General features: G+C 36.7%; 1 protein-coding gene across 6 annotated transcripts; it reads right to left on the bottom strand.

The window, feature by feature from the left end:
• Window positions 1-1608: 1608 nt before the first annotated feature.
• On the bottom strand, window positions 1609-26062 carry LOC110375020 (protein FAM13A). 6 transcript variants are annotated; one of them, XM_064034213.1, is made up of 11 exons: window positions 25893-26062; window positions 24363-24539; window positions 8464-9369; window positions 7664-7924; window positions 7295-7475; window positions 6733-6926; window positions 6316-6597; window positions 5665-5892; window positions 5139-5255; window positions 4634-4816; window positions 1609-4446 (listed from the first exon to the last, which is right to left on the bottom strand). In XM_064034213.1, the coding sequence occupies exons 3-11, from the start codon at window positions 8485-8487 to the stop codon at window positions 4255-4257; spliced, it is 1662 nt and encodes a 553-aa protein (XP_063890283.1). In that variant the 5' UTR covers window positions 8488-9369; window positions 24363-24539; window positions 25893-26062; the 3' UTR covers window positions 1609-4254. The 6 variants fall into 6 exon arrangements, with proteins under 6 accessions (XP_063890283.1, XP_021188655.3, XP_021188658.3 ...); XM_021332980.3 differs by lacking the exon at window positions 25893-26062 and having other exon boundaries at window positions 8464-8551; window positions 8724-9369; window positions 24363-24703; XM_021332983.3 differs by lacking the exon at window positions 25893-26062 and having other exon boundaries at window positions 7664-7852; window positions 8464-8551; window positions 8724-9369; window positions 24363-24703.
• Window positions 26063-27042: the final 980 nt, after the last annotated feature.

The raw sequence follows: 27042 nt of genomic DNA, 5'->3' as shown, positions 1-27042 counted from the left end.
ATAGGATAATTTACTTTTCACTGATATAACACTTATTTACTTATTCGACGTTTGTATTAGCCCACTTCAGTTTTTTATTGATAAAAATATATTAATACTGTGAAGGAGTTTTTAACGTAAAGCACTTGAGAATCCTTGATTACCCATATTTGTAAGGGTACGTACTTGGATAACAAACAATATCTATATCTTTGACAGGTGCGTGTTACGTACGAGTCAAAAATTCATATTTTTTAAGCCTTCTGAGAGAGATTGAAATCTAATCTACATATTTTATCAATATTAATATAGTAAAGAGGAAACGATCTTGTTGCTTGTTCGTTTGTAGCCTACAGGTTCCGAACCAACGGAACCGTTTTGAAAAATTCTTTCACTATTGCAAAGCTACCCACTAGTCAAGCAACGTAAGCTATATTTATGGAAGGAAGGAAATCGCGGGAGAACTGCTAATCAAGAATACAACAAAAGGTACGATCAGGTGGTCTTTCTAGCTAAGACAAACGTCGCATCGTCCGATACTGTTTGTTTGTCCCCTGACCTCTGCCAGTACTAAGCTGATAACCAGCGTGAGGTTATCACAACATCTGAGTCAGCCAGATACGGCCGAGCGGAGACAATTCTTTTTATAAGTTTGTAAATGTAAGAATATTAGCTATTGTCTGACATAAAATGGATCTTATTTCTGAACAGCATCAGAGTCATAGAGCAGTGATCAATATTATTATACTTTATGAAGACGAGTATGACCATTTGAGATGTTTTTACAAAATAAATAAATACTTATGCATTGTTTTTTCACTACCCGACGGCTAAGGTTATATTTTTTTAGATTTTTACCTGAAAACAAATTAATTCAAGTGATGACTTCAGAATACTATTTCACGAGTAGTTACATCCTATCAGTTTCGCATGCAATTGTTTTGTCTACAATCAATTTCCTATAATTTCTAGTTTATTTGTTTCAGTGTAAATTGATTACATTCTGACCCTTCTATTCCCTTATCAAGACTCAATGACACTACAATACATAAAACATAAAGGTACGTTTTGAATGCCAACTACTGACTGCAGCTGTTGACTAAGCCGGTTTCATAGTACTGTCACGGCATGTGCGGTCAGCAGTTGCAGTCGGCAGCTAGCATTGAAAACGTACCTTAATTTTATCAGTATGTTTAGAATTACTACAACTTTCAATTCTCTCTCCTCTGATTGTAGAACTTAATCTATCACCTTATGACACTAACGGGAATTCACATCTGTTATGTCAAACGTTTGTTTACATGTATGAAAACAACTGCATCTTACAAATTAATTGCTTCGAGGTGCATATTTTTTTACAAAACATCCAATTGATATATGTATTGCAATAATATTGTGTGTCGATCTGGTTTTGTGGAGTCTTCGCCTTACAATTAATTAACTATTTAGTTGTCAGTCGAAGTCTCTATTAAAGAACGTCAGTATGTGTATCTTAACCAGCAGCAGTCTTTAAAACCCCAATATTTACTTACCTTAAATTATCGATTTTATTTATTTTTGCAAATATCATATTTACTACAGAAATCATACAGATAAAAATAAGGGTTCCGTACAAATTAAAACAAAACCTTTGTTCTATTTTTTATTTTAAACATTATATGAATATTAGTGGCAATTTGTGGAACTCTACTGACTGAGTATGATTACAATATTATGCATTCCAGATTGTTTACGATCCAAACTGCACAAACAATGCATTAATTTTAAATTAGCTGAAACGGCGTTTCGTGCTTGGCTATCATATGTAGGCGGGAGAAGTCGGGAGCGTAACTTATAGACACTAAAGTTACAGGATCGGTACAAATACATCGCTTACTGTCAATTTAAACATTGATATGATATCCATTTTGATTTGTCATATAATTGTATACGCGGAACGTCTTATATAATATATTGCAAAGCAATAATTAGGTATTAAAATTGCTTGCCTTCTTGACAAGCGAAAGCAGGACGTTGATAAAGCATGACAACATTGGAACCCAGATATTCATTTGTTTTCTTCAAAATGTTCTAATAGAAACAAATGCCCATGAGTCTCACACAAAGCGACATGCTTTAAACCAACGTCCTGTGTATCTAAACATCATAATTATCTCGTATTAATATAACGTTATATAGACATTACTTTAGGTTTAGCATAAACCATTTATCAAGTCTCATCCATTTCAATAATATTGTTTAAAACAACACATAATTCAAAATTAATTTTGTTCAACGGAAAATCGTCAACTAACATCTACCACAACGATTAGTAAAACATCCAAGTTCTTGTCACACAAGATTATTTTTGTTATAATAAAATCACAGGTAAGTACTTTATCACTAAATACATTTAACTGCTATAATTCTCTTTAAGAGAACGAAAGTTCCAGCCCGTCTAAGAGCCTGAATATTTCTAACACATAATATGAGATCGAGTATATTACACAATCACAAAACATATAAAGGGGAAATTATAAAATTAAATATATAAAATGATAAATAAGTCGACATCAATAAAGTCTTAGGCGGTAAAGTTATACATAAACTCGATTATTTTTTGTTTCTCCAATTTCATCGTAAGCGTCAATCCAAAATTCTAAAGCCTGAAGCTTCTTCCACATCGAGATTTTAATCTACTTTCTCAGGTCTCGTAGTTATACACATATAGTAGTTATATAACTATTTATATAAGTAGCTTTAACAGTAATAAGATTTAATATATAGGGGTAAATGATCGAAAATTCTTAGAGTACCCCTTATAGATTTTTCATAGTTTTGTATTACATTATGTACAAAGCCATAGTTTCTCATTCAGTTTCCATTCGTTTCACAAGTATTTTCGCGAAAACCGTAATATCAGATACATTTGAAAGCCATCAAACAAACCAGTCAAATCCATTTTCTTCGCAAAAGTGCGATAAATTTTCCCATCCCTATTCAAAGTACAATCAGTTGCAAAAGTACTTATGTATGTACTTAATACAAACATCCAAAAAACAAGAACAATTCGATCAGCTACGAGTATTATGTGAACCGCTTTTGCAACTATATGTACCACAGTTAATATCAATATCATAAAGTATATCATCTATACAGTACAACATTTAGGTAACATGTTAAGTATTAGATATATGAATTTGTATATACCTATTGTAGATAAAATACTGCTTGTACTTTGCTTATGCGCCCGTTGTAATTGTGGTCAAATGTATCGAAAATCAGTGTTTTTCTACTTTGTTTCAGTTAGTCAAGTGTAGGGCAGTGAACAGACAATGATTTAGATTAGACGATATTTTATATTATCTTACTTCTTTAATGAATACACATAGTTTATCCATGTATCAGAACTACAGAGATTTTATATATTTACAACAGTTATTGGGGTATTTGCAATCAGTGGATTATTTCTCACTGACATCATCAGAATAAATGGTTTGCGTTAAACTATTGTGAACATCAATTTCTTTTTTTTTTAGTTGTCAATAATTCGAACGAGGCTTAACTTATTTTGATTACCAAGTCATTATTATGTACAGTAACAAATTGTATAGATCGACAATATTTGGCACTATACAATTTCAAAAATATTTAAATAAAAATATTTAAAATGTGCAATAGAAAAGTTTTTATATAACCCATTGAACGTTATAGAGACAATGGGGCAATTTCGGATATATACCAAGTCGTCAATTTACATCAATTTTAATAAAAATTTAGGAAGCACTAGATTTTTTATGACGTATTTTTTGATGTACAAAAATTGTTGTACTCGCCTAAAATAAAATTATCAGTAACTCAATATTGGAAAATAAATAAATAATATTAATTTATCTACTGTTGACTAGTCTGTACATCGATTTTAATGAGAAATTAATTTCCATGCATCAATATAGGAGTATATTATGGGTACTTATTCAATAATCATCATATTTATAAAACATGAACGAACAGTCTAAGCGACGACCCTTGAAACGAAACATTTGGCTGCCCGCCCACGTCCGATAAAATATCGGAGACCGATTTTTCGTAGGAGAAAAATAGACCACACTGATAGCAATAGTGCAACTTACACGTCCTAGTAAGAACGTCCTACAAGAAATCGGTCCGATTTATCCGTCCTACAAAAGGTCGGACGTGAACGAGCAGTATTTATGAAAGGATCGCCATTTTGTAGTGATTTTACGAGAAGCAAGATGAAAAATATTAAGGCTTTTTTAGCCTTTTTTATTTGGTTTAATTTGGATTTTGATTATTGGTTAGTGTTTTTTGTTTGTTTATGAGGGCGTTGATTAATTTGATTCTCGCCTTGACAGCCTTGTACCTGAAGTATTCGTCCTCGTGGCCTTTCTTGTCGTCTCTTTGAACTTTCCTGCTATTCTGCAGCTCGAAGCTCACTTCGTACTCTTTTATGGTGCGGCGTAAAATCTGCGAACATACAGAATATTATTTTCAATACACATCGGGCATGCCGGAAAAGCTGATCCACGTGAAATACAATTGCATAAGGGTTACTTCCACAGAGTTTCCAGCTAAAAACCTACGTATGCTATGTATTGCAAAACTAATAATAATAATTACGTATTTTATAGCATAGAAAAAAAGGCAAACTCACAGATTTCTGCATCTTAGCTTCCGTAAGAGCCTTATTCAACTCCTCGACCCCTAAACAGTGGAGTCCCTCATTCGAAGGCGCGGCCTCATCACTGGCGGACTGCGCCGAAGAAGTGGAGGACTGCACCTCCTCCCCGCCGCCTTCCCGCGTTGGGGGGGACTGGAGGGGAGTCTCTGCTGTCTCCTGGAATGTGATGGAAAGGGGGAATAAGTTGTATCGTTCCTAGAAGAAGTAGGTAAGTAAATAAAGCAAGAGGCATAGGTACACAATTTGTGACTGTGTGGTTTTTGAAGGCATACGAAATAAACGATCATGAAAAGATGAAAATTGTGATGTGGACCAATCTCTAAATAGGTCTGAATAAATTTGAATACACTGGTTATATGGACGATAAAGTACTAAAGACTAATATGTCCAAAAAGGATTTTTAAGGTCAACTTTATTTGATTTATTATTTTAAGGTTAAAAGAGAAGGTAGAACATTTGCTAAGTCATTGTTTTTTACCTGAGACGAATCTGAAGGTTTCTCCTGTGAATCGCTTGAGCTGTCCACGCTTGAGTTGAATAACATCGCCTCGTGTTCGTGAATCGTCGCTAGCTCTCCGTTTGTGCAGCCTATGATCTGATAAATAAACCAATTATACTTATTTTGAACTGAGAATTAAACAAAAACCAACTATTTACTTGGCTTAAAACTTATTTGTAGGTATGATAACAACACATTGAGACAAGACTACAAAATGTGCCTGATTAAGTTGCAAAAAGCTTAAAAAATATTTTAACCGACTTTCAATTTGCTTGTTTTATTTTTTCTGTATTTTTATTTCCAACTAGCCTATCCCGCGAACTTCGTGTCGTTCAAACCTTCCCTGGACCTCTACAAACATTTTAAAACCAAAATCAGCTCATCGGCCCAGCCGTTCTCGAGTTAAAATCAGACTAACGAACAACAATTCATTTTTATTTATATTTCCAATGTATCCCAATACTATGAGCAAATCTATTCTGTTTACCAAAAATATAAAACTTACAGCATCAGGCCTCGAAGATGCCAGCACCCTCTTCACAGCTCTATACCGTTCATACAGATGCCTGGCTGCACCCCTCTCAGCCGAATGTGCCGGCGGGCGGCCTCTAGCTGCTTCCAGTCGCAGCAGCACTCGCTGGACACACAGCTTCTCAGCAGCCAGCTGAGCCGCCGTCCAGTGGGCTTCTCCTACTGATGCCCGCCCCGTCGCCTGACGACACCCCTCTAACCACTGGAGAAAACACCACGATAGAACCGAGAAAGTTTACCTGCCTGAATTAGGCAAAACGTGACGTGTTTGGGGAGTGAGTGTGGGGTGAGTTTGGGGTTTGAAAATTTTGGAAGCTGCAGCTACATTGTTTGACAAATGATAAGGCTGACCGCGCATTCACAAAAATCAGTGACCGATTTTTTGTAAGAGGTAAATTAAATAGAACACATTGACAACAATAGTGCAACGCACACGTTAGAAAATTCTAGTCAGAACGTACGTCCAACAAAAAATCGGACCGATTATTGTTACAAATAGTCTAACTTCGGCGGGCAGCCTAATACCAAAAAAAAAATAAAAAAAAGTATTCTAGAAGTATACTCTAAAATACCTAAGAATGCGACAAAAACCACTATGAGGATAAAGATAATGCAAAAAACTCACCTCTTCAATATCCTTAACGATATCAGTCATAGGTTTATCGCTCTTCAGCGCTTCTTCGAGCTTGTCATCTCTCTCCTTCTGCTGTTTAGCGGCTTGTAGCTTGAGAGCATACTCCACTGGGTCAGTCTTGATAAGCCGTTTCTCTGTCTGCAGTCTGCGCAACGTTTCGTTCATTCGTGTCAGTGCCACATCTGTTATTCTGTCACTCGGTGTCAACGCGTGGCCGTTCTTAGTTTCAAATTCAGTCTCGTACTTGGCGATGTTCTTCTTGAGTACGGAGATCTGAAAATCGAATTTAGCAATAAAGAAGGCCTGCTTTCGAAGATTGTGCGATTTCATTAACTTTGTTAAATTAAAGAGTGTAATTTTTTAGTCGTTACGACGAGTCAGAAGCCAGAAATACTACTATCTCCTTACCTTCTTGTTGATCTTCTCCAGCCGTCGGTCAGGCACGGGCTGGTCCCGGCGCGTGACGTTGGGCGGCGCGGCGCTGCGCTCGTCGCTGCGTGCACGCTCGGCCTGGCTGGCGGCGGCCTCCTCGCCCGCGCTCTCCGTGCGCCCCACCACCCGGTGCAGTGCGCCCGCGTCCAGAGTCTCCGGTTCCTCGCATACTGCAACAATCCGCTATCTGTATCCTCTGCTTGTAGTTCTTTGGCTGTTGGCATGTAAGTAGTTGGGGTGTGGAAGTACCCATTATCTTTAGGGTACCTGGTTTGAATGTCGACCTCAAGGTGCGTTTTGAATGTATTTGCATGAAATCGATTTGGATCGAAGCGGCTGCAGCACGTGCAGTCGCTATCAGATATTAATGATGATTGACAGTCGTTGCAGGAACGGTGGGCAGTTGCAGACGGCAGCTCGCTTCCAAAAGTATCTGTTTGTTCTTCTCGTAACCTTGGTGTAAACTGGCAAAGATTGTAAGAGCATAACGCCTAAATAAAAAAGTACAGCAATCATCTCCTTGTCTTATAACACTTACGTTGGGGTTTCTGCACAACGACATAGTCGAAGTGTGGCGGTGTGCTGCATCTGATCTCCTCGGATGTAGTGTAACACTCGTTCTCCTTCGGGTGTTTGGGTACCCGGGTGGGGGGACGCCGACGCTTGCCGCCGAACTGCGGCCGGCGAGCGCGAGACAACCTTTCTGCACGACGTTCCGACTACAAATAATTTGTATGATGAGTGTTATTGGTTATGATCGTGACCTATAAATCTAAAGTTGCCCGTGCCATGATTTGAAAATTCTTGCTTAATAAAAATTGTGTGTAATAAGAAAACGTTGATACTGAGACTGGCCATGAGCATGATGTGAAAGAAGTATATTTTGTAGCAATGTGTATATCCTTACTTCAATTCGGTTATGGTCGTGCAGCGGCGGCGGCGGCGGCGGCGGGGGCGGACGCTCCTCGCTGTGCGGGCGGCGCTCCTTGCGCTCGTGCGCGCAGCCCGAGTCGCGGCGCTCGCGGCGCTTGCGAGCCTCGCGCTCGCACTCGGGCGCCGCCATGTCTTCAGTCCGCTCGCGCTCGCGTTCCGAGCACTGCGCACGCCACCCGAGCCCAGATATTACTACCCGATGCTCGCTCGAGCGCTCACTTTCCTGTCCGTACCCCTAACGTATGGATGAGTCAATGTCAGTGTCATGTGCAAACAAATGTAAATCATCAGTGTAAAGAAATAAGATTGAATTTAGAGTGGGTGGGTAAGCTGATGTTTGCGATTCGTCGAATAGTGAGGAGAATGATTAGTGTTGATCATGTATGATACAATTTGTATAGATATATACGTAGGTACATATTAGTAAGGATATCTTTGCTTAAAGCTATATCGCTAAGTCTATCGAGGGTCACGGGTTGTAGGAAGCGTTGGTATCTACTACACGGCTGTTACCTACACAATTTACACAGGTTAGTTGGGCAAGCAACTCAATACTTGTAGGCAACTACTACTTAGTTGTTAGTCATCTAACCGTTAACAATGGCATATAATATACACACAAGTTCCCAGTATACCCATGTATTTACGTATATATTGCAAAGCGTATATGTATAGGTATAAGCTAATTTTATATTTATAAAACGAGGAACTATATTGTTAATAAAAAGTCACTAAATGATATGTGAAGCCCCAGTATCTAATTTTCAGAAATACCTGTAAAATTTCCAATTGTACCATTTTCGCTAACTCGGAAAATAAACCACCCAATTTCCAAAAGTTTTCAGCCGTTAATGGGTCGATTCTGAAATTAAATCATGTTTTGCACTAACGCAACTTAACGCATCTAAAAAAAAGCTTCATTGTCTATAGCTCAAACAAAAACCTTCATAGATGCGATCCTATCAGATTTCCCTTGTTACAATTTCAAATTAAGAATTTAAGATTCGAATTATGTACGAACAGTATATACTCACAATGCAGTATCTTGCAGCACCAACTATGGAATCCAAGATTCTGGATATGTTTTCTCTGGTACGGCTGGCCAGGGTCGCACTGGGGCCCGCTCTTAGGCAAAACCCCAACCAATGATCCACAACCAAACACTAAACAACCGGGCTATTGCTTATCCTTTGATGTAAAACAAATTGAAAGAAACAAAACGAAACGGCAGTGCGGATACGCGCGCCGTTTTGACGGGAGGCTTGACACTAGACTATAGACACGATTGTCTGTCACGTCCGTAGAGAAACCTTATTTGATGATGTCACTTCTCTGCACCGACATGTCCCGATCACGGCACATATTGGCACGGCACAAACAGTCAATATAGAGATTGTCTTTTAACGATTTACGGCTGCTTCAAAAAATGCGTTGAAACCAGTCTGTAATTTAGCATTGATGGTCCGAATGTGTGTGGGAGAGCTGTTTAGCCCTAAATCGCTGTTAATGCGACGTATTCATTATCAGAACTTTCCGAATATTATCGAGATTGGGAAAGTTTCGCTTTAGCGGCGACACTGCGTCGTCAATTGTCTTCTATCATTTTGAAGTCCATGTTCGAACACTTCACAATATTTGGAGTTGGAATGAGTTGGCAAGTGCGGTTACGGCAGTTTGGATCTGAAATGAGAAAGAACAAAATTTTAATGAGTTGGAAACATGCCATGGAATGGAAACCAGTAATACCTACTATAATACTGAAATGGTGGTAAGAATCTGATTACGAGTTTTAAATTCAACACCCGTACTGCGTTGAATTTCTAAACAAGCTCAAAGGGGCTGCGTACGTAAATTCTCATACATATTAATGCTTGTTGGCACTTTACTACATGGAGCCTAAAAGGCTGAGCCTATTTCATTACCTTACTTAATTCGATATTAATGTGTGTTGGCATGGCACATAACAACGGTTGTGAAACCATAAGCTTTGAATTCTATTGTAATTACTTAGTGTTTGGCCTTGATATCATGAATGTGTACTAATGACATAAGTTTCAGTGTGACAGGTTTTGGGATCAATTAACTAATAGTTTGTCACTATGGTCACTGGGCGATTGCTGGACACAATTACTCACACAACCGAAAATACTTATTTGTTGGAACTGTTTGGTACTATTTTGTAAATGGTTTCACAATTCAGGGTGATTACGAAATAAACGTAAATGTCATCGCAATTACAAATATTGCCTACTGTTATGAAATACGAACTACTCAGCATGAGCAAGCGTTTTTTTCATAAGATAGGCAGACTTTATAAGGTACACAATTTTTTAAAACTAATTAAAGCAAATGAGATAATCGGCGGTCTTATCGCTTTTCCAGACAACCTTACGATGGACTGAGTCGAGAAGGAAAAGATTATATGGATTAATTTAGAAAAAATAACTTCAATCAAATCCAGCAGTTTAAAATTTTTAAGAATTTTCCGATCATTTTTACCAGCATGGCAATGTAAACAAACATGTATTGATTTCATGATCACACTCTCTGACAGCGAGAAATTGACTTTTAAATTTTGTTTACATCCGAGGCGACGGGAATACATTGTTTACGGTAGACAGCAAACTTTCATTAGTTTACCAGCTGAAATTACAACCTATTTGTATATGTATTTGTATAATATTGTTGTATAATACAGAGTAATGTGTATGGAACAAGGTCAGGCGGTCACTTAACTAATTAAACTGTATCTCTCTGGGGGATCATAAAATAATAATATACTCATGTAAAATTAATATGCCATGTTACATGCCTTTGTTCTGTTTATTTACTTTGTGGCATTTCGGTAAATTGACATACCTTTAGGGAATTGTCTAGCTAAAAGTACTTTTAGATCTTAATATTCGTAATTTTTTGTTACATTAAATACATTTGAAAGCATGACAATCATAAGGCTACATAAACTAAACATAGGTATATAATCTATATCAAACAATTCAACAAGACTAGAATCTTAGATCCAGGCTCCCTTAAAGCGAAGCGGACTCGAGAAGTTTTTAAATAACCAATAAAATCTCGGTATTTAAACTCGGTTCACTGTGCGGAGGAGTTCATTTGTTTAAAAACATCTCCAATTCGCATTGGTGAATTCATACCTTAAACTTGAATACAACAACAACAAAAAACCAGAATCGATACTCCCATCACGAAAACACTACACCACTCCTCTGAAAATTAATAATTACGATTCTAGTTAGCCGTAGCTATTTCAGTAGAGATTCTAGGAGCACTCCTATTGATTATTCAGCTTCGTTCAGCCGTTGAATCCTATAAAGTAGTATAGTATATAGCACTGGTAGGCGCCCACGTAAATACACATTGCTCAAATTTAAACGGAACGCCCACGATTCGGCTGACGGGATATTGTGGAAGTGAATTCCTATGTAGGGCAGGTTTTGAGTGGTTTTGGAGTGTGATTTAAAATGCTACTACTCCTTAGCATAGCTATTTTAGATCCTTGATAAAGAGTTGCCGTGGTCGTGGAACACAAAATACCATAGCTAGGATCTCCCTCTGCACTAACAGCGAGAGGGGATTATCACAAGTTATATAACTGGCAATTCGCTTTTTGAATTTGTTTGCCGTCGGTGATTGGCAATGAGAAGCTTGAACAACCAAACTTTACCATAAACAACAAATATGTTATCTTATTACGAGACAGACTAGATTTGAATTTCGAAAGAGTTTCATGTGCGTTGCAATTTTGTTGTAATCGAAGTAAATAGAGAAAGGACTTCCTATTATGCAATGATTCCAAATTATAAAAGTGACAAAATTGATCACCAACAAAAACAATTTCCATAAAACAAATAATCTCAACTCAAACTCTCAATTTCATAATCTCACAAATCAATTTGAAACACAATCAAAATTGAATCATCCCCAACACAAATAAGGTTTAATTTCGAATCGAGGGGAGGTCTCGTGCTCATTGTCAACAATGTATAATGTTTATTTATGTTTGAAACAGTTCGACTGTTTGATCAGTCACCACGGGGGTCGTGACGTCACAACTCTGTCAATGACACCTTTGATGATGTTGGCATTATTTTAAGGGCTTCTTTTATGTTATGTGTTATGGGTGCAAATAGATTTAATAGTAAGTAAACGATATATTGTTATGGCTAAGTCCATCTAACACTCATCGTATTCACACACATTTTTCCAAAGTGAGTAGAAGTTAAAGCCTCCTAAAGTATAGGCTAGACTTTTTCTAGGTCTATATATTTTTATGATATCCAAATTCAAAACGAGAAACCCTTAAGAATTTGAATAAGAATAAAATTCACTTCCATTTATCCTTCTAGTCACGCAAAGTACTGTCGAAGCGAAAACCATTTGAACTGAGATAAATGTAGCATTTATACAATGTTATATAACACGCTCGTAGAGGGTGAACTACGCCGTAGCCCGTAGTACCACGGCGTAGCGGTTACGGACCAGGCTACGAGCAAATATTATGTGAAGGGGTAGGAATCCGATGTTTTTATTAGGCTCGTATACAAAAATATTGAGATTACTAGTCAGAGAATCTATCAACAAAATCTTTGCAATAAAGTATCAAATATACTATGTAACAAAAATGCATTTGATACCGTTGAAAAGAACACGAAAATGCAAGACACAAAAATACTTTCCACATCTCGAAATACCAAAACATTCGTAGCAAGGGTCGGAAGCTACGACGTAGTACGCTACGGCGTAGTTAACCTTTCTCACTGCGTAGCGATTGCGTATTACAGACCTCAAGACAATTTTCCAAGAGAGTGTTTGGATAAAGGCTAAAGTTGTTCAAAGTAAATTCATTGATGGATAACACTGAAGAGAGAATGATGGATATTGATGTATGCCTATCCATTAAGGCTGTTGTTTTTAGTTGCCATACCCGAAAACATGTTGACCTACTTTCCAGCGTTTGTTTTCTACTCTAACGGAGATATTTTGCGACACCAATCACTGTATCGATTTTTTGTTAAATACGGCCAAGATTTTTGGTAAATACACAAACAGAATAATAAGATTCCCATGTAAAAAAAGCTTTAATTTTAATTTACTGTAATTTGACGCTTCTATATTCAAAGAGTGTTTTTTCCGGTAATTCACTATGAAACGTTTTATAATCATGCACAAACTTAACAAAAAAACAATTGAATTTTATGTTTACCACAAAAGATAATCACTATAAAACCGGTTAATTTACAAAAGAGCTCACTAAACTAATTGTGTTCAATTACCAACCGACTATGAAGCAAACCGCACTATTTCTACGGAGTCTATAAACTCTGACCTGCACTGCAAGCACTAAACATTATTGCTGGAATAATTTATTTAATTGCACAACTGCATGTGGAATGTGGACTACTAAATGTTTGTTCGTAACTTTAATTATTTAGCTTAGATATATCCTGTACAGGTAATCCATTTGCAAATTTTGAGATAAAAAATTGTAAAAAATAGCTTTAGGAAATGATTATACAGATGGATGATATATGTAAAGTCAAAGTCAAAGCTCTTTATTCTGTGAACATAGGTAGGTTACAAGGTGTTAGTAATTATAATGTTTCACTATGCCCTGCTCGTAGAGCGTACAGATATACTTAGTAGGTACCTAATACTAGGTAAAATCTATATGGTTATTTACATTATCTTTATAATATGTTGAGTTGACAATAACAAATCTTACTAAAACTATAATAAATCCAACTAAACTTTTAATGACTCTACTAAACTTATAATAACTCTACTAAACTAATAATAAAACATAACAATAAAATTAACTAAAATTAAATATATAAAAAAATAAAATTGAATAATAAGCCTTATCAATTAAAAATGCTTGCAATTTTTTCTTAAAATCATTTAAATCTAAAGTTTTCAAAATTTTAACAGGTAACTTATTATATATTCTGGTAGACATGCTAAAAAAACTTTTATCAAAAAGCGCGGTTTTATGAGGTTTTGCGAACATGTTATTATTGGTTTTAACAAAAATAGCTACCTCATAAATATATAAACAAGGAAATGTCATTATTTTTAAATTTTGGAAATGAGGCTTACAAGAGTCTGGTACATAAATATTTGCTATAGCACGAACACATTTTTTTTGGGCTTTGAATATATAATCTGCACTAGTGGCATTACCCCAAAATATGACACCATATTTAAGAGTAGATGCCACACACGCATGATATGCTGTTAGTACAACAGATGGATCCACTACCCTAGCTAATTTGAATAAGGCATATGAATATTGAAACTCGTAAATTTAAATATCTACAGATACACAGTAACTATAACAAATTAAAACCATATTTATAATTCAGATGTTTTTGCTACACTGTATATAAAATGTGACGCGTGCAATCGAGTTTGGATTAAAATTGAAAACGATATTAATATGCGTTCGCATATTTTGTACGCTACGATTCAATGATTCATAGTTTTAATCTATATTTTATTTGTAAGCCATTTCGGATTATTGAATAACACATTTGTTATTTTATTTTAACGATCTGTAAGTAAGAAATTTTTGACAGGAATTACGCAATAACGTATAAATACGTAGTCGTCACTTGGTAGCCCAAGTGAACTAGCTTTTGTAGAATAATATCAAATTCTGCAGCTATTCTAATCTAAACTGATTCTATAAAGAGGATTATTTTGTACCCTAATGGTTTGGGACTACCAAACTGTTAGTAAGCTGCACTATTCTCAGGTAGCATATGCTATATTTTATACGGTACGTCAAGAATTTGCGATAAAGTCGATATCCCACTTCTTAAAAAGTAAACACGAATAAGGTTCCATACTATAATTTCAGCTCAATTTGACCACAGCATTCACAATCCAAAGCAAATGAAGCGTCAGTAAATAATTGTGCAGTATTTGAGTTGCCGAAAGACAATGCTAGGCGGGCACTCTGCCAATAGTACGCGTAGCCTTGAGGAAAACTTTGTCAGGCCACACTCGCACTTGGTTCCTACATGTTGGGAACAAAACGTGCCAAAAACCTAATGAAATTACACTTTTATGAGGGACAATTTTTATTTAGGACTTAGGTATTTGGATGTGGTGTAATTTTTTTATGATTAAAAACGATACCTGTGAGATAATATATTAGATATAAGAGATAATTTTGGTAGGAATCAGTGGGTATCAAAGCAATTTCTGAATACAACGCAGGTTAGTTTTGAGATAGGTTCCGTACATCCATCTCCCGAGCCTTTTTCAAACTATGTTGGGGTCACCTCCCGGTCTAATGGGATGCAGATGATGGGTGAGTTTTACAAGAAGTGACTGCCTATCTAACTCCTCAAACCTGGGTAAGACTGGTGTCAGACTTACTGCCTTCTAACTACCTGAAAAGACGTATGTACTACATTTATCTAAAAAAATACATATTAAAAAAATAATTTCCTAACTCCGTAGTTAGTTGCAATACACTACACATCTACTTTTAATTCCAATCTATTGCTACCTCAACCAAAACCGTTAATCAAAACAATCATTCGACACGCCCTTTCACTGTACTGACCTTTCGAGTATTAATTACAGTAGTTTCAAACAGGATAAAAAAACAGTTAACTATCTATAAAACTTTATAATTGCTGTTCATACCACCGGTAGTACTGAACCATGAAAAAATCTATAAAACCTCTTTTGAGAAGTACATACTTTATAACCGAACATTAACCTTAGAAGCCTTACTAAAAGGTTGTTCCATTAAGTTAGCTAAAACGATTTCGTTGTCTGATATAATGTGTTATGGTTTTTTACTCATGGAGAACAAAATGACAAGCGGAGATGACATAACGGACAATCTACTAAGAAAGTAGCGCACCAGAATGCGGGTGTGCTGGGGAAGAGGAACGTATCTGTCACCGCTTTTAAACACCTTCTTTGGAACTCGCTCATTTTTTGCAATACCAAAAATCGTAGATAGATATCTTAAAGAACCCAAACGCCTCATTAGTTCACTCGTAACTGGTCGTTTTAGTCGTGCTCACCGTACATATTTGACCTAGAAAAAGGCGCCTGACCTACATGCATAATGGCATCTCCATTCATCTTTCCTTTCTCCGTGGTTTTACTGCCTACCTAGTGATGTTACTTGTCACGGCTCGTGTGGACTGTGACATCATCATCATCCTCCGAGCCTTTTCCCAATCACGTTGGGGTCGGCTTCCAGTCTAACCGGATTCAGCTGAGTACCAGTGCTTTACAAGAAGCGACTGCCTATCTGACCTCCTCAACCCAGTAACCCGGGCAACCCGATACCCCTTGGTTAGACTGGTGTCAGACTTTCTGGCTTCTGACTACCCGTAACGACTGCCAAAGATGTTCACTGACAGCCGGGACCTACAGTTTAACGTGCCATCCGAAACACAGTCAATGGTGTCTAAGATATACTTAGAAAGTACATACAAACTTAGAAAAGTTGCATTGGTACTTGCCTGACCTGGGATCGACCCCGCGCCCTCATACTTGAGGTTGGTCCTTTACCCACTAGGCCACCACGACTTTTTTTCGTCGTGTGGACTGTTACATCATGACTAATTACATTAGAGCGTGTTTTGTTCAAAATGCCTACATAATGCGAGGGTTTTAAACAATGTCCCTTGAGGATATTTGTATAGGAACACCGGAACACAATGTTTTTGTGTTGTTAGATTATTAAATAGTTTAGTTAAGGAAGGAAGTCAATAGGACTTCCTTCTTCATAGATACGAATAATACGCAAATTATCATTCCGCTAAAAATACTTTTATATTTATCTTTACACCGAAGTAGTAGCTCTTTAGAGTGAAAACGGAATTGCAATTTTCGCTTAATTTGTTACTGAATTTCTAGGAAGTTAACTTCGCAAAGGATATCCTTTTTCTCCCGCCTGAAAAGACAAGATTTTTCCACTTACGAGGTTTTTACTCTAAGGAGTCGATAATGAGAATATATACTACAGGAGGTATGGCAAAAGAGCTAGGTCTCGAATCAAAGGACCAATTTTATTTGTAATTGAATTCAGTTAGGCACCGTTCTGTTACATAACATACAAATGTAATAAATCATTCGACACGAAGGGCTTAAGGTTTATGAGCATTCAATTCAAATCGCATTTACGAATCCAATTAGACGTCACATGCTGTATTAACGCGGCTGATCATTTCCAGCGTAAACCTATACATAATATAGTGTTAATCTAATATAGACTTACGTAGTTAGTAATTAGATATCAATTTAGATTAGCAACGTGAGATTTAAAGGGGTTCATAGTTACGGGATTATAAGTTGCCCATGTTTCATGCATGTTAAATCGACCTAAGTATACATAAAAAGGGCTCATGGATTAATCGAATATATACCTAATTAATATATAAAAAATAAACATACCATAGTTATCGGACCTTGAATATTACCTAAACATTGTTTAAGTATTTATTCATTCAAGTATTCAGGTAAATAAGAAGAACTGTCGGCGTTTATATTAAGAAAACAGGAAATAAATGATATTTCTTAAGCCACGTGGACACGTGAACCGCACCCTTATCCTACATAACAATATGGTGTGGTTTCTGCAAATATTGATAGAGAGTGACGTGGGTTTCGTGGTGATAGTTACAATAGGTCACTGACCTCTCGTTAGTAACACATTGTAGGCTTTGTATTAGGAAAGAGGAAAAACAGTTCCGGGGTACAAAACAGATTTTAAAATACATAAGCACAGAGAAGTTTTTGAACTCACAAAATCTCAAACTCACAATGACAGAGCGCTGCAATTGTTCCTAATATCCTTAGAGAGACTAACCGCGCTGGCCGACAACCAACCTTTACGCCATTATTTTACCACTAGCAAATTAACTACTCTGTACCAGTAATTCACAGGTTTCAGCGTACCCACCGGGTATCTCTAGAGAGTTCAATCCATCCAGTTAAGTGAAAAACGCCGGTCAATTTAAAATTCACAGCAATTAAGCCCGTAGCGTATTCCGAGGTACTACTCTAGCGAGTGACCCTATTTCCTAAGGTCATTGCACTCGGTGGACTAGCAGAATTATTCATGAAGACAGGTAAAAATGAGCTGAGTGAATGTAAATATACGGTGGAGAATGTTTGGTTAGGGTTGATTTCTGATTGTTGGAAAATATTTGAGTTTGGTTTGTGGCGCGTTCATAAATTAGGCAATTTTAATACTGAAAGTGCTCGATGACTGATTTACTAAAATAAGTTCTTCTTCCATAATTATGGGGGTATAAACTAGCCCAGAACAATGTAACTCCCATAATAGAAGTAAACAGCCTATTGACAAATGTTCATCAAATAAAACCACAAATAATGATTGACCGTAACTTTTATCGGGTCAAAAAAGAGATTAAATATCTAATCAACCTAGAAATGTAATAAACATAACAATTCTTATATCTTTCATCATAATAAAGACATCGCTAAACTTTTTGCTCTGGTCCTTTCTACTAGTACCTAAGTATTTACACGAAGATAACAGTATTTCATAAAGGCAATGGCCCGTAACGACGTTTCACATTAAAGAAATTAGGCCAAGGAGACAATATATCTCAGATTACTAGCTTTTCCACAAAAATGAAAAAGTTTTCCTTCTCCTATCGTTAGGTACTAATCAATCAAGACGAGCCCTCATATTAAATCGGATGACACGTGTAACACTAACTTTACGACGTTATAAATATTATAAATGCAAAAGTAACTAGTTATCTAAATGTTTGGTACATAGACTAGACCCTCAGAAAGAAGATAAAAGAAAAAAATCATTTTTAAGAGATCGCACACATGAGCCTAAACAAGAAATTGGCAAGCTGATGAACTGGCAATTCCAACGCTAAAGTTACTATCACGTTTAGGTACATACCTAATTCCATGCAAGAATAGTTATTTGTTGTTTTTCAGTGGATTGCTAATATTGGTACCTATACTATTTTCGTTACAAAGGACTAGTTACACTTAAGATACACAGTTTAATATTCACTCCTTGTTCGACTAGCAACAGAAATTAAAAGAAGGTTATAAGTACCTATTCTGTGCAAGTAGGAGGCATGTAGCAGCCGGTAGTATAAGGCCAGACCATTTGTCAGGCTTCCTACTGCTAGCATCATCCTCCGAGCCTTTTTCCCAATCATGTTGGGGTCGGCTTCCAGTCTAACCGGATTCAGCTGAGTACCAGTGCTTTACAAGAAGCGACTGCCTATCTGACCTCCTCAACCCAGTTACCCGGGCAACCCGATACCCCTTGGTTAGACTGGTGTCAGACTTACTGGCTTCTGACTACCCGTAACAACTGCCAAGGATGTTCAATGACAGCCGGGACCTACAGTTTAACGTGCCATCCGAAACACAGTCAATGGTGTCTAAGATATACTTAGAAAGTACATACAAACTTAGAAAAGCTGCATTGGTACTTGCCTGACCTGGGATCGAACCCGCGCCCTCATACTTGAGAGGTTGGTCCTTTACCCACCAGGCCACCACGACTTTAGGCTTCCTACTGCTAGCAACGGCTATTAATACAACGACGCACTTTTTGAACCCCTTCACAACTCTTGGAAGTTATCGCAAAAATTCTTATAGAGCTCCGAAAATACTTTTGCAAAGTTGAAAAGTAAAAAGTTTTCGCTTTGTGCTATTATTTGGTTGGAGACAAAAAGTGGTTAATTTTGCGTAGTATTTGTATTTGTAATGTTGCTCGGAGTTTTGATAAATCTACACTGGACTTGTCCTGTCACGTACAAATCAAAGTACCTACACAAACAAAGTCTACTACTTTTTTTAACTTAGGAAGCAGTAGTGTAATTACTAGTTATTATTTTTGTTTTATTTCTTCTCTTAATGATGTCAGAACAGAATTAACAATATCTTAAATATAAGAGGACCTCTCAATATTATTTTATAAAAAAACAATTCAGAATTGCTGTGAATTGGTACGTGATTAAGTATCTGGCTGTTCAACTCTTAGGTACTTAACTTTTAACGCTTCAAGACAAATAACAATAGGGATTTATATAACAGCCAATATATGAATGGGGTCGTACCGTAATAAAAAATATTAGCATATCAAATATCTTTTTACGACGTTCTCTAATTTATTTCCTTATGAAAGCAAATTGTCGAGCCGCGTCCTATTTCGAATTGATGTTCATAAAGATTCGAATTTCAGGGTTAACGAAGCAAATGAGACTTCTTATAGTACCTTTAGGGAATACAAAAGACTTTTTAGACTATAGGCTGTGGCCTCAATACCTGATACCTTTCCCTCGAGATAATTAATGAAAGCATATTTCTTTAGCAGCCTCTTTTTCAACCTTTCATTTCGAATCTGTGCCTTTTAGTCGAAACAACCTTTCATTAGACTGAGTTCATTGTTAAGAAATATTCTGATAGTAAAAAACCGGCCAAGTGCGAGTCGGACTCGTGCACGAAGGGTTCCGTAAATTACAGTTAAATCAACCTATCTCAAAAACTATAAGAGATACTTTGATCAAACCAAAAATCGTTGAAAGAGTTAATTAGCATGCATCACCTCTATTTTTTTTAGAATTTTATACCCCGTAGTTATAAAAATAGAGGGGGGGGGACATACTTTTTACGACTTTGAGAGCTGATATCTCAAAAACCGTTCACTTTAAGAAAAATGTTTTTTAGAAAACTTTATATCATTTTAAAAGACCTTTCCATTGATACCCCACACGGGTATGTACATCGAAAAAAAAAATTTCATCCCTCAGTTACATGTATCGGGGGCCCCACCCCCAATTCTTTTTTTTACTATTTAGTGTCATATTTTTGTAGCGGTTCATACAACACATATTCCCATCAAATTTCATCACTGTAGTACTTATAGTTTCCGAGTAAATCGGCTGTGACAGACGGACAGACGGACAGACGGACAGACGGACAGACGGACATGACGAAACTATAAGGGTTCCGTTTTTGCCATTTTGGCTACGGAACCCTAAAAACGGTGTGGTATTTCATGGATTCAATTTACGCAGAAAGTCCCAATAAGGTCCCCTATTCACAATGCCATAAATTTTCCGAGCGCACGCGGTTCCCAAACCACAGCTTCCGTGAAAAATGTCATCTGATTTTTTTAAGTCCTTTAATTTATCTCTGATAAAAAGTAGACCTCATTTTGAAAAGAAGATAAATGACGCAATGATGAGATTTAAGTGCGAAACGTTCTTTCACTAAGCCGAATTATCTTTCAAAATAGTAATGGTACTTAAACCACTCTATTAAAAAACCCGTAAATAATGTTAACAAATGGGAAACTTCCTGCAAAAACACTTCCCATAATTCTTCAAAGATTTAGGAACTGATAGGACCTCAATTTTGATATACAAGACGATAACAATAAATTACTTTATGCCGTACGATGACCAAGCAAGCATAAAACTTATATAGTAAAAAAGCCTATATAACCTCTAGAGCGTCCTATGATCGTCCTACCTTTGTTTAGCGAAACGGTATTCGGGTTAAAGAGAATACGGTCACACGTGTCTGCATGTAATTTAGTCTTCTAATCCGATTTTAGCTATTTTTGTTGAGGTTGTATTCACCAACGTACATCATCATCTGCCTAGCCTTTCTCTGACTATGTTGGGGTTGACTCCCAGACTAACCAGATGAAGCTGAGTGCCAGTGTTCTACATAGAGCGACTGATCTCCTCAACCTAGCTATCTGAGCAACCTGATTCTTCTTGGTGAGACAGTATGCAAGAATTTCATCATTATTTGACTGTTAATGAGTTGATGTTTATTGTTTTTTAGTGTGGACTATACAGAGAACACAAACGGAAATGTCTGGAACCATGTTAAAACTTTAGTACAAAGATAACATGTAGCAACTTTGTCATATAGGTACTTACTTACAATGTTTCCTTAAATATAATGTTTTAAGAAACCAGTCGATTTTATGTAGCATGACGCAAGAATAGGTACATTGTGTTAGTTATTACTCAATACCCATAGGTTGAACATAATGACCGATAAAATTTAAAGGTAATGAACTCGGACATAAAATCAGACTGAACGCTACAATACTGTATTATGATTTTCTTCAGAAGATCTATTTTTGATCCTGAACTAAACTCTTTTGCAAAAAAAGCGGGCATCTATCCGAAATCCTAGTTTTAAGGACTTTACGTGTATTTCAAAGGGTTTTAATGATTGTAGTATGTTTCTAGCATCAAAAGGGTTACCCAAGCATGCGTGAGAGTGTATTCTAAATTTGAATTTTGTACAGTTGCTAAGAAATTGGTTAAACCTTGTTTTGGACTAATTGCTGGCAGAAAGTTCTGCGGTGTTTTGAAAAGTTTTTGAAGTGGTTTTCAGAAAACTGATAATGCAGTTTTGATTAATGATTAATGTACCTTTTTGTGAGATCAAAACATTTTTGAAAAACTATGCGTATTTCATAAAATTTTCACCTGCTCTAAGTGGGCTATACTGATGATTGATGGCAATGTTAAGAGTTTCGGTAATTTAGTGTAAAGCGTTCTATTGTTTAGATATTGTATCCACGTATTTTAAAATATCGCTTTTTCATGAATAAACACTATTTAGAGGAGTATCAGTACTTTGGGCTGCGACAAAACCAATTTGAAGTAAGCAGTGCCGATCACAACTCTACTAAAAAATACAAAATTTTGTATTTTTTAAGTGTCAAAGTCCGATAGGAGACGAGTTGTGATCGGCGCTGCTTACTTTAAATTGGTTTTGTCGCAGCCCAAGATACCGATACTCCTCTAAATAGTGTTTATTTATGAAAAAGCGATGTTTTTAAACACGTGAGTACAATATCTAAGCAATAAAACGCTTTACACTAAAATACCGAAACTCTTAACATTGCCATCAATCATCAGTACAGCCCATTTAGAGTAGGTAAAAATTTTATCAAATACGCATTGTTTTTCAAAAATTTTTTGATCAAACAAAAAGGCACATTAATCATTTATTAAAAGTGCATTATCATTTTTCTGAAAATCACTTCAAAAACTTTTCAAAACACCGCAGAACTTTCTGCCAGAAATTAGTCCAAAACAAGGTTTAACCAATTTCTTAGCAACTGTACAAAATTCAAATTTAGAATACACTCTCACGCATGCTTGGCTAACCCTTTTCAAGCTAGAAACATACTACAATCATTAAAACCCTTTGAAATACACGTAAAGGCCTTAAAACTAAAATTTCGCATAGGTGCCCGCTTTTTTTGCAAAAGAGTGTATTTTCAACGAAGACTAGAATACACCAACAATACATAGATATACGAATCTAGTAGGTACCCATAATGTATCTTGTATCTAGAATTACCTATACAACTAGTGCTCTGTTAAGTTCTCTCACTATATCCTTATTCCCATATTCTGATCGATGAGACGAGACATCCGTTCTTGGATGTAAGGAAGTGGATTCCAAAACATTATGAACAGTCGCCCATGACCATGACTCGTGAAGAACAAAACGCGTTTTTAATCAACTATCATATCAACCGCTCTAACAATGTTACAACATAGATCCAAACAGTTAGCTGCTGCTAACTGTTTGGATTTGGACCTACTTCAAGGAACTGCACTCAATTATTAACTTTATTTTCTTCCAACCAATCATCGTTTCCCCCAATTCTAAGCTACTAATAATTCCTATTCATCAACCAATTACGTTTTATGAATTTGTAATATCACATGGTCATTGCCTGAACACCTGCAAAGACACCATTCAAATTCAAATTTTGCAGCATACCCCCAAAAATCCCTTCTGCTTGCATATTTCCATATGCAAAAATATTGCACCGTCAATTGTTTAGCTTCCAAGGTATACGTCTGCTTGCATAATAGAGGGGCATCGGAACTGCTTGACGGTTGACCCGATTACCGCGAGTTCGTTGATCGCGAGTGGGCGTGTCACTTCTTATTGACTAACATTCTGCAAGGACCCGCTCTTGTGATGTAAGGCGCTTCTAGTGTTTGGGTAAAGGTCTGTGTATATTTTTACTTAAGGTTTCAAGGGTTGGACCCACGCGCCGTCTGTTGTCTTAATGCGTAGTTGAGCCGGTACCTCGTGTGATAAAGGTGTTTTATTTTTCGAAAATGTCTCTTGATTTATTTTCATAATAGAGAAAATATTAATTAAAGCAGTATGATATAGCTTATATGTCAATAATTAAAAAATGTTGCGTGAAAAAAAGTATCAATATAATTTACCTTTTTTTTCAAATAATCTTTTTAAATGCCAACAAATAAAAAGCTCTGTTTGTATAACACAACACACACACAGACGCCTACGTAATTCCTATTAAAAGCCCTGCCCTATGCACTTACTATGTAGGTATGTACCTGCTTCCTTCACCTAGGTCAGGTATCAAACGTAAATTCCAAACGTCATCATTACCGCTTATTTACATTCGGTAAAACAACAATACAAATGTCAACAAAATATCGGAAGTAAAACATTCGAAAATGGAACGTCATATAGTGCATACCTATATGCAGTAGCCGAACAAAAACGTCCTTGGGAGACCATCCCGACGTAGGCGTCTTAAAATAAACAAAATACAATTTATAGGGAAATAAGTATAAAAATAAGCTTACCAGTTATAAACTGTGGGTGATCACGACACTTCCGTGTTTAAAAGTAAAATGGTGTTTGAGTAGGAAGTGTTAGAAGTGCACGGAATGGCGACGCGATTCAAGATGGCGGGGACGTGCGTTCGCTCGCGCCCTGCGGACTCGACTGAAGCCCGAAGGGAGGTTGGGTGGAGCCGGGGCCTGATCAAGCGAATATTTTATCGATACTTTTGCTTTAAGATAGGAAATGAGAGAATTACGGGGCAAGTTCAACTATGCTATTAAAAGGTTGGGAAATGCAGCGGTTTTATTGTGTTGCATCATGCTATGAGGTTATTTATAGGGAAATAATAGCTACTGCGTAATACGTTTAGTGCTTCAGCAGTTTATGAACGAGCTGATAATACGGAATTAATCTTTAGATCCAGAATTCTTCTTTCACATTTAATCTAGAATTATTTTGGTATTCTAGATCCGTTAACAATGTTAACAAAACGCTAACAAATATATTTATATACTATATTTTTATACAGGGTACAGGACAATTAGTGTAGTTTTAAGAAATAAAAGCTAAAGACTATTTTAATATTTTCTGCAAAAAATAAATTATCTATCACCTCTAAAATAATACGCCGTAACATTACAATACAATGTAAACACGTCGAGAAGCACGTTTGCCGGCCGGCGCGTCTGGGCGTCCTAGAACCCATAAAATTCAACCTTTTTCTAACCTAATCCCTTACCGCAACATCCATTGATCCCTCGCTTCTATTGGTTAAAACAGTCTATGGTACAAACAAAGCAATGTACGCTTCAAAAACGAAAGGCTCGTAGTGCTATCTACGCCGTAGAAAGTGCTACGCCGTAGCCGTAGAGGACTCGAAAGGTACTTTGAGACAACGCTTGTTATATTTCGTAGATATAACATAGATGTACATATGACAGTCAAGTTTAGAAAGTCATTCTATGTTAAACTAACCGATTGTACCTACTAATTTTTCATACAGCATTTTTTTTTAATTTCAGGGTACATGAAATGCTAATTAGCCGTCTTTCGTAATTAGGAGCGGGTTAGCCAAGAAACTTGATACAAGAGAGTTCATGTTAGTGGATGCTCGCTAATTAGATATGTACTGGTTTAACGGACTATGTGCTTTGATGTCGCGACGGCCTAATTACGTCACAGAGTAAACTGTCTAGTAAGACCGTGGTTTAGACGCGAAACTGTTTTGACGAAGGTTTTTGGCCTATTTTATATTGCTCAGAGGCAGTAACATACGAGTTTAATAAAAGGTAAATTATTATCACTGAAGAATTTTGTAGTTTATTTTGATCTGAGGCACTTTTAAAAAAATACGCTAAAAATGTTCCATGTAAGTGTGTGGTATTATAAATAATTTACTCAGAAAGATATCTGTATTTTTTGCTTGCATTGTACACACATGCCCTTGAAAATTAAAGCAAAGCTTCAAAGACGCAAAAACAACCCCCCAACAAAACCACAGAACAAAAAAAACTGCAAGTACGCAATACAAAAACATTCGAGCTACTCACCTGGACTGCATACTGCGACGCACACAATGAGCTACTTAGCCTAACCCTTCACTAACACACCTTATCATGGTCCTAATGCATGACTGCATACAGCCAACTGAATCAACCCCCGAGATAACTGCTATCAACCCTCCTTTGTTTACCAACAGTCTGCCCACCAGATTTCCATCGACAATTTTCCGCTAGACAGGGACACAGAAAACATGATATACCCGCGTCCCTTTCCCCCGATGCGTCGATCGATGTGACCTTGGCAGTGGGGGATATTTAAACCCCAATAGATGGAATCCTGCTGGGAATATTAAGGGATATTATGGTAATATGATCATACTTTCAAATGATGGAAACAACCGCTTATTTTGCGAAACATTTCATAGTTAAATTGGTGGTAGTTTTATGCTTACGTTTTGTGGTAGTCACGAAATGCATTTGCATTTAATCTCCGGTAACACGACAGCGATGTCATAAAACATTGACTCATGCTAGTGAAATAGGTCATGCCATAAGAGGACATATTGTGGGTTTGCAATCACGGTGCAATTTTCCGCCACATACACACAATATCATGGGGTGTAATCTGCCGTTGAATATTTATTAACTGTTTGTACTGTAAACACAGCAATCAGCGTAACCTTGAATACGTGCAAGTCATTCTGAGCAAGAAGAACTTTCTTTGATATGAAAGCCTAGTTCGTTCGAACATTATCATTAAATTACAATAGAGCACGCACAATGCTCAAGCACCCAATTTATATGAGAATACGTAACATGTTTTTTGATGAAATTATGCAACATTTTATTTTGCTTTCTATTTAAATTCAAATCATTTATTTCACCAAAAGTACCTATGGAAGTTAAAAGAATTAAATAATATTGAATTTATTGCCTATTCCCAAGGTACCTTCCTATGGAGAAGAACGGACAAGAAGTAGCTGCGGCCCTATTCTTAAAAAAAAAAACTTTAAACATTTCTATCCATACCATCGTAAGTAGGTATGTACTTACTGAATTCAATATAAAGGATCTTATGCTCGACTAGTCACTTAATTATTGCTTCAAAGCCATCCTAAATTTAGTTCATAGTGTTCACATAATCCGAACTTGCAATCAGTTGGAAACTAATGTTATCGAGTCGAAGGGTCTTGGGTAC

This window comes from Helicoverpa armigera, chromosome 4, assembly GCF_030705265.1.
Source record: "Helicoverpa armigera isolate CAAS_96S chromosome 4, ASM3070526v1, whole genome shotgun sequence".
Taxonomy (NCBI): Eukaryota; Metazoa; Arthropoda; class Insecta; order Lepidoptera; family Noctuidae; genus Helicoverpa; species Helicoverpa armigera.
The sequence above is the reverse complement of the archived record's forward strand: the minus strand, read 5'-3'. Positions and strand labels throughout refer to the sequence as shown.

Coding starts and splice junctions, on each gene's coding strand:
- LOC110375020 (XM_064034213.1), bottom strand. CDS start 8,487: ATGGTACAATTGGAAATTTTACAG. Junction 6,598..6,732: donor TGGAGAAGATCAACAAGAAG/GTAAGGAGATAG, acceptor TTCGATTTTCAG/ATCTCCGTACTCAAGAAGAA. Junction 4,817..5,138: donor AACCTTCAGATTCGTCTCAG/GTAAAAAACAAT, acceptor ATCACATTCCAG/GAGACAGCAGAGACTCCCCT.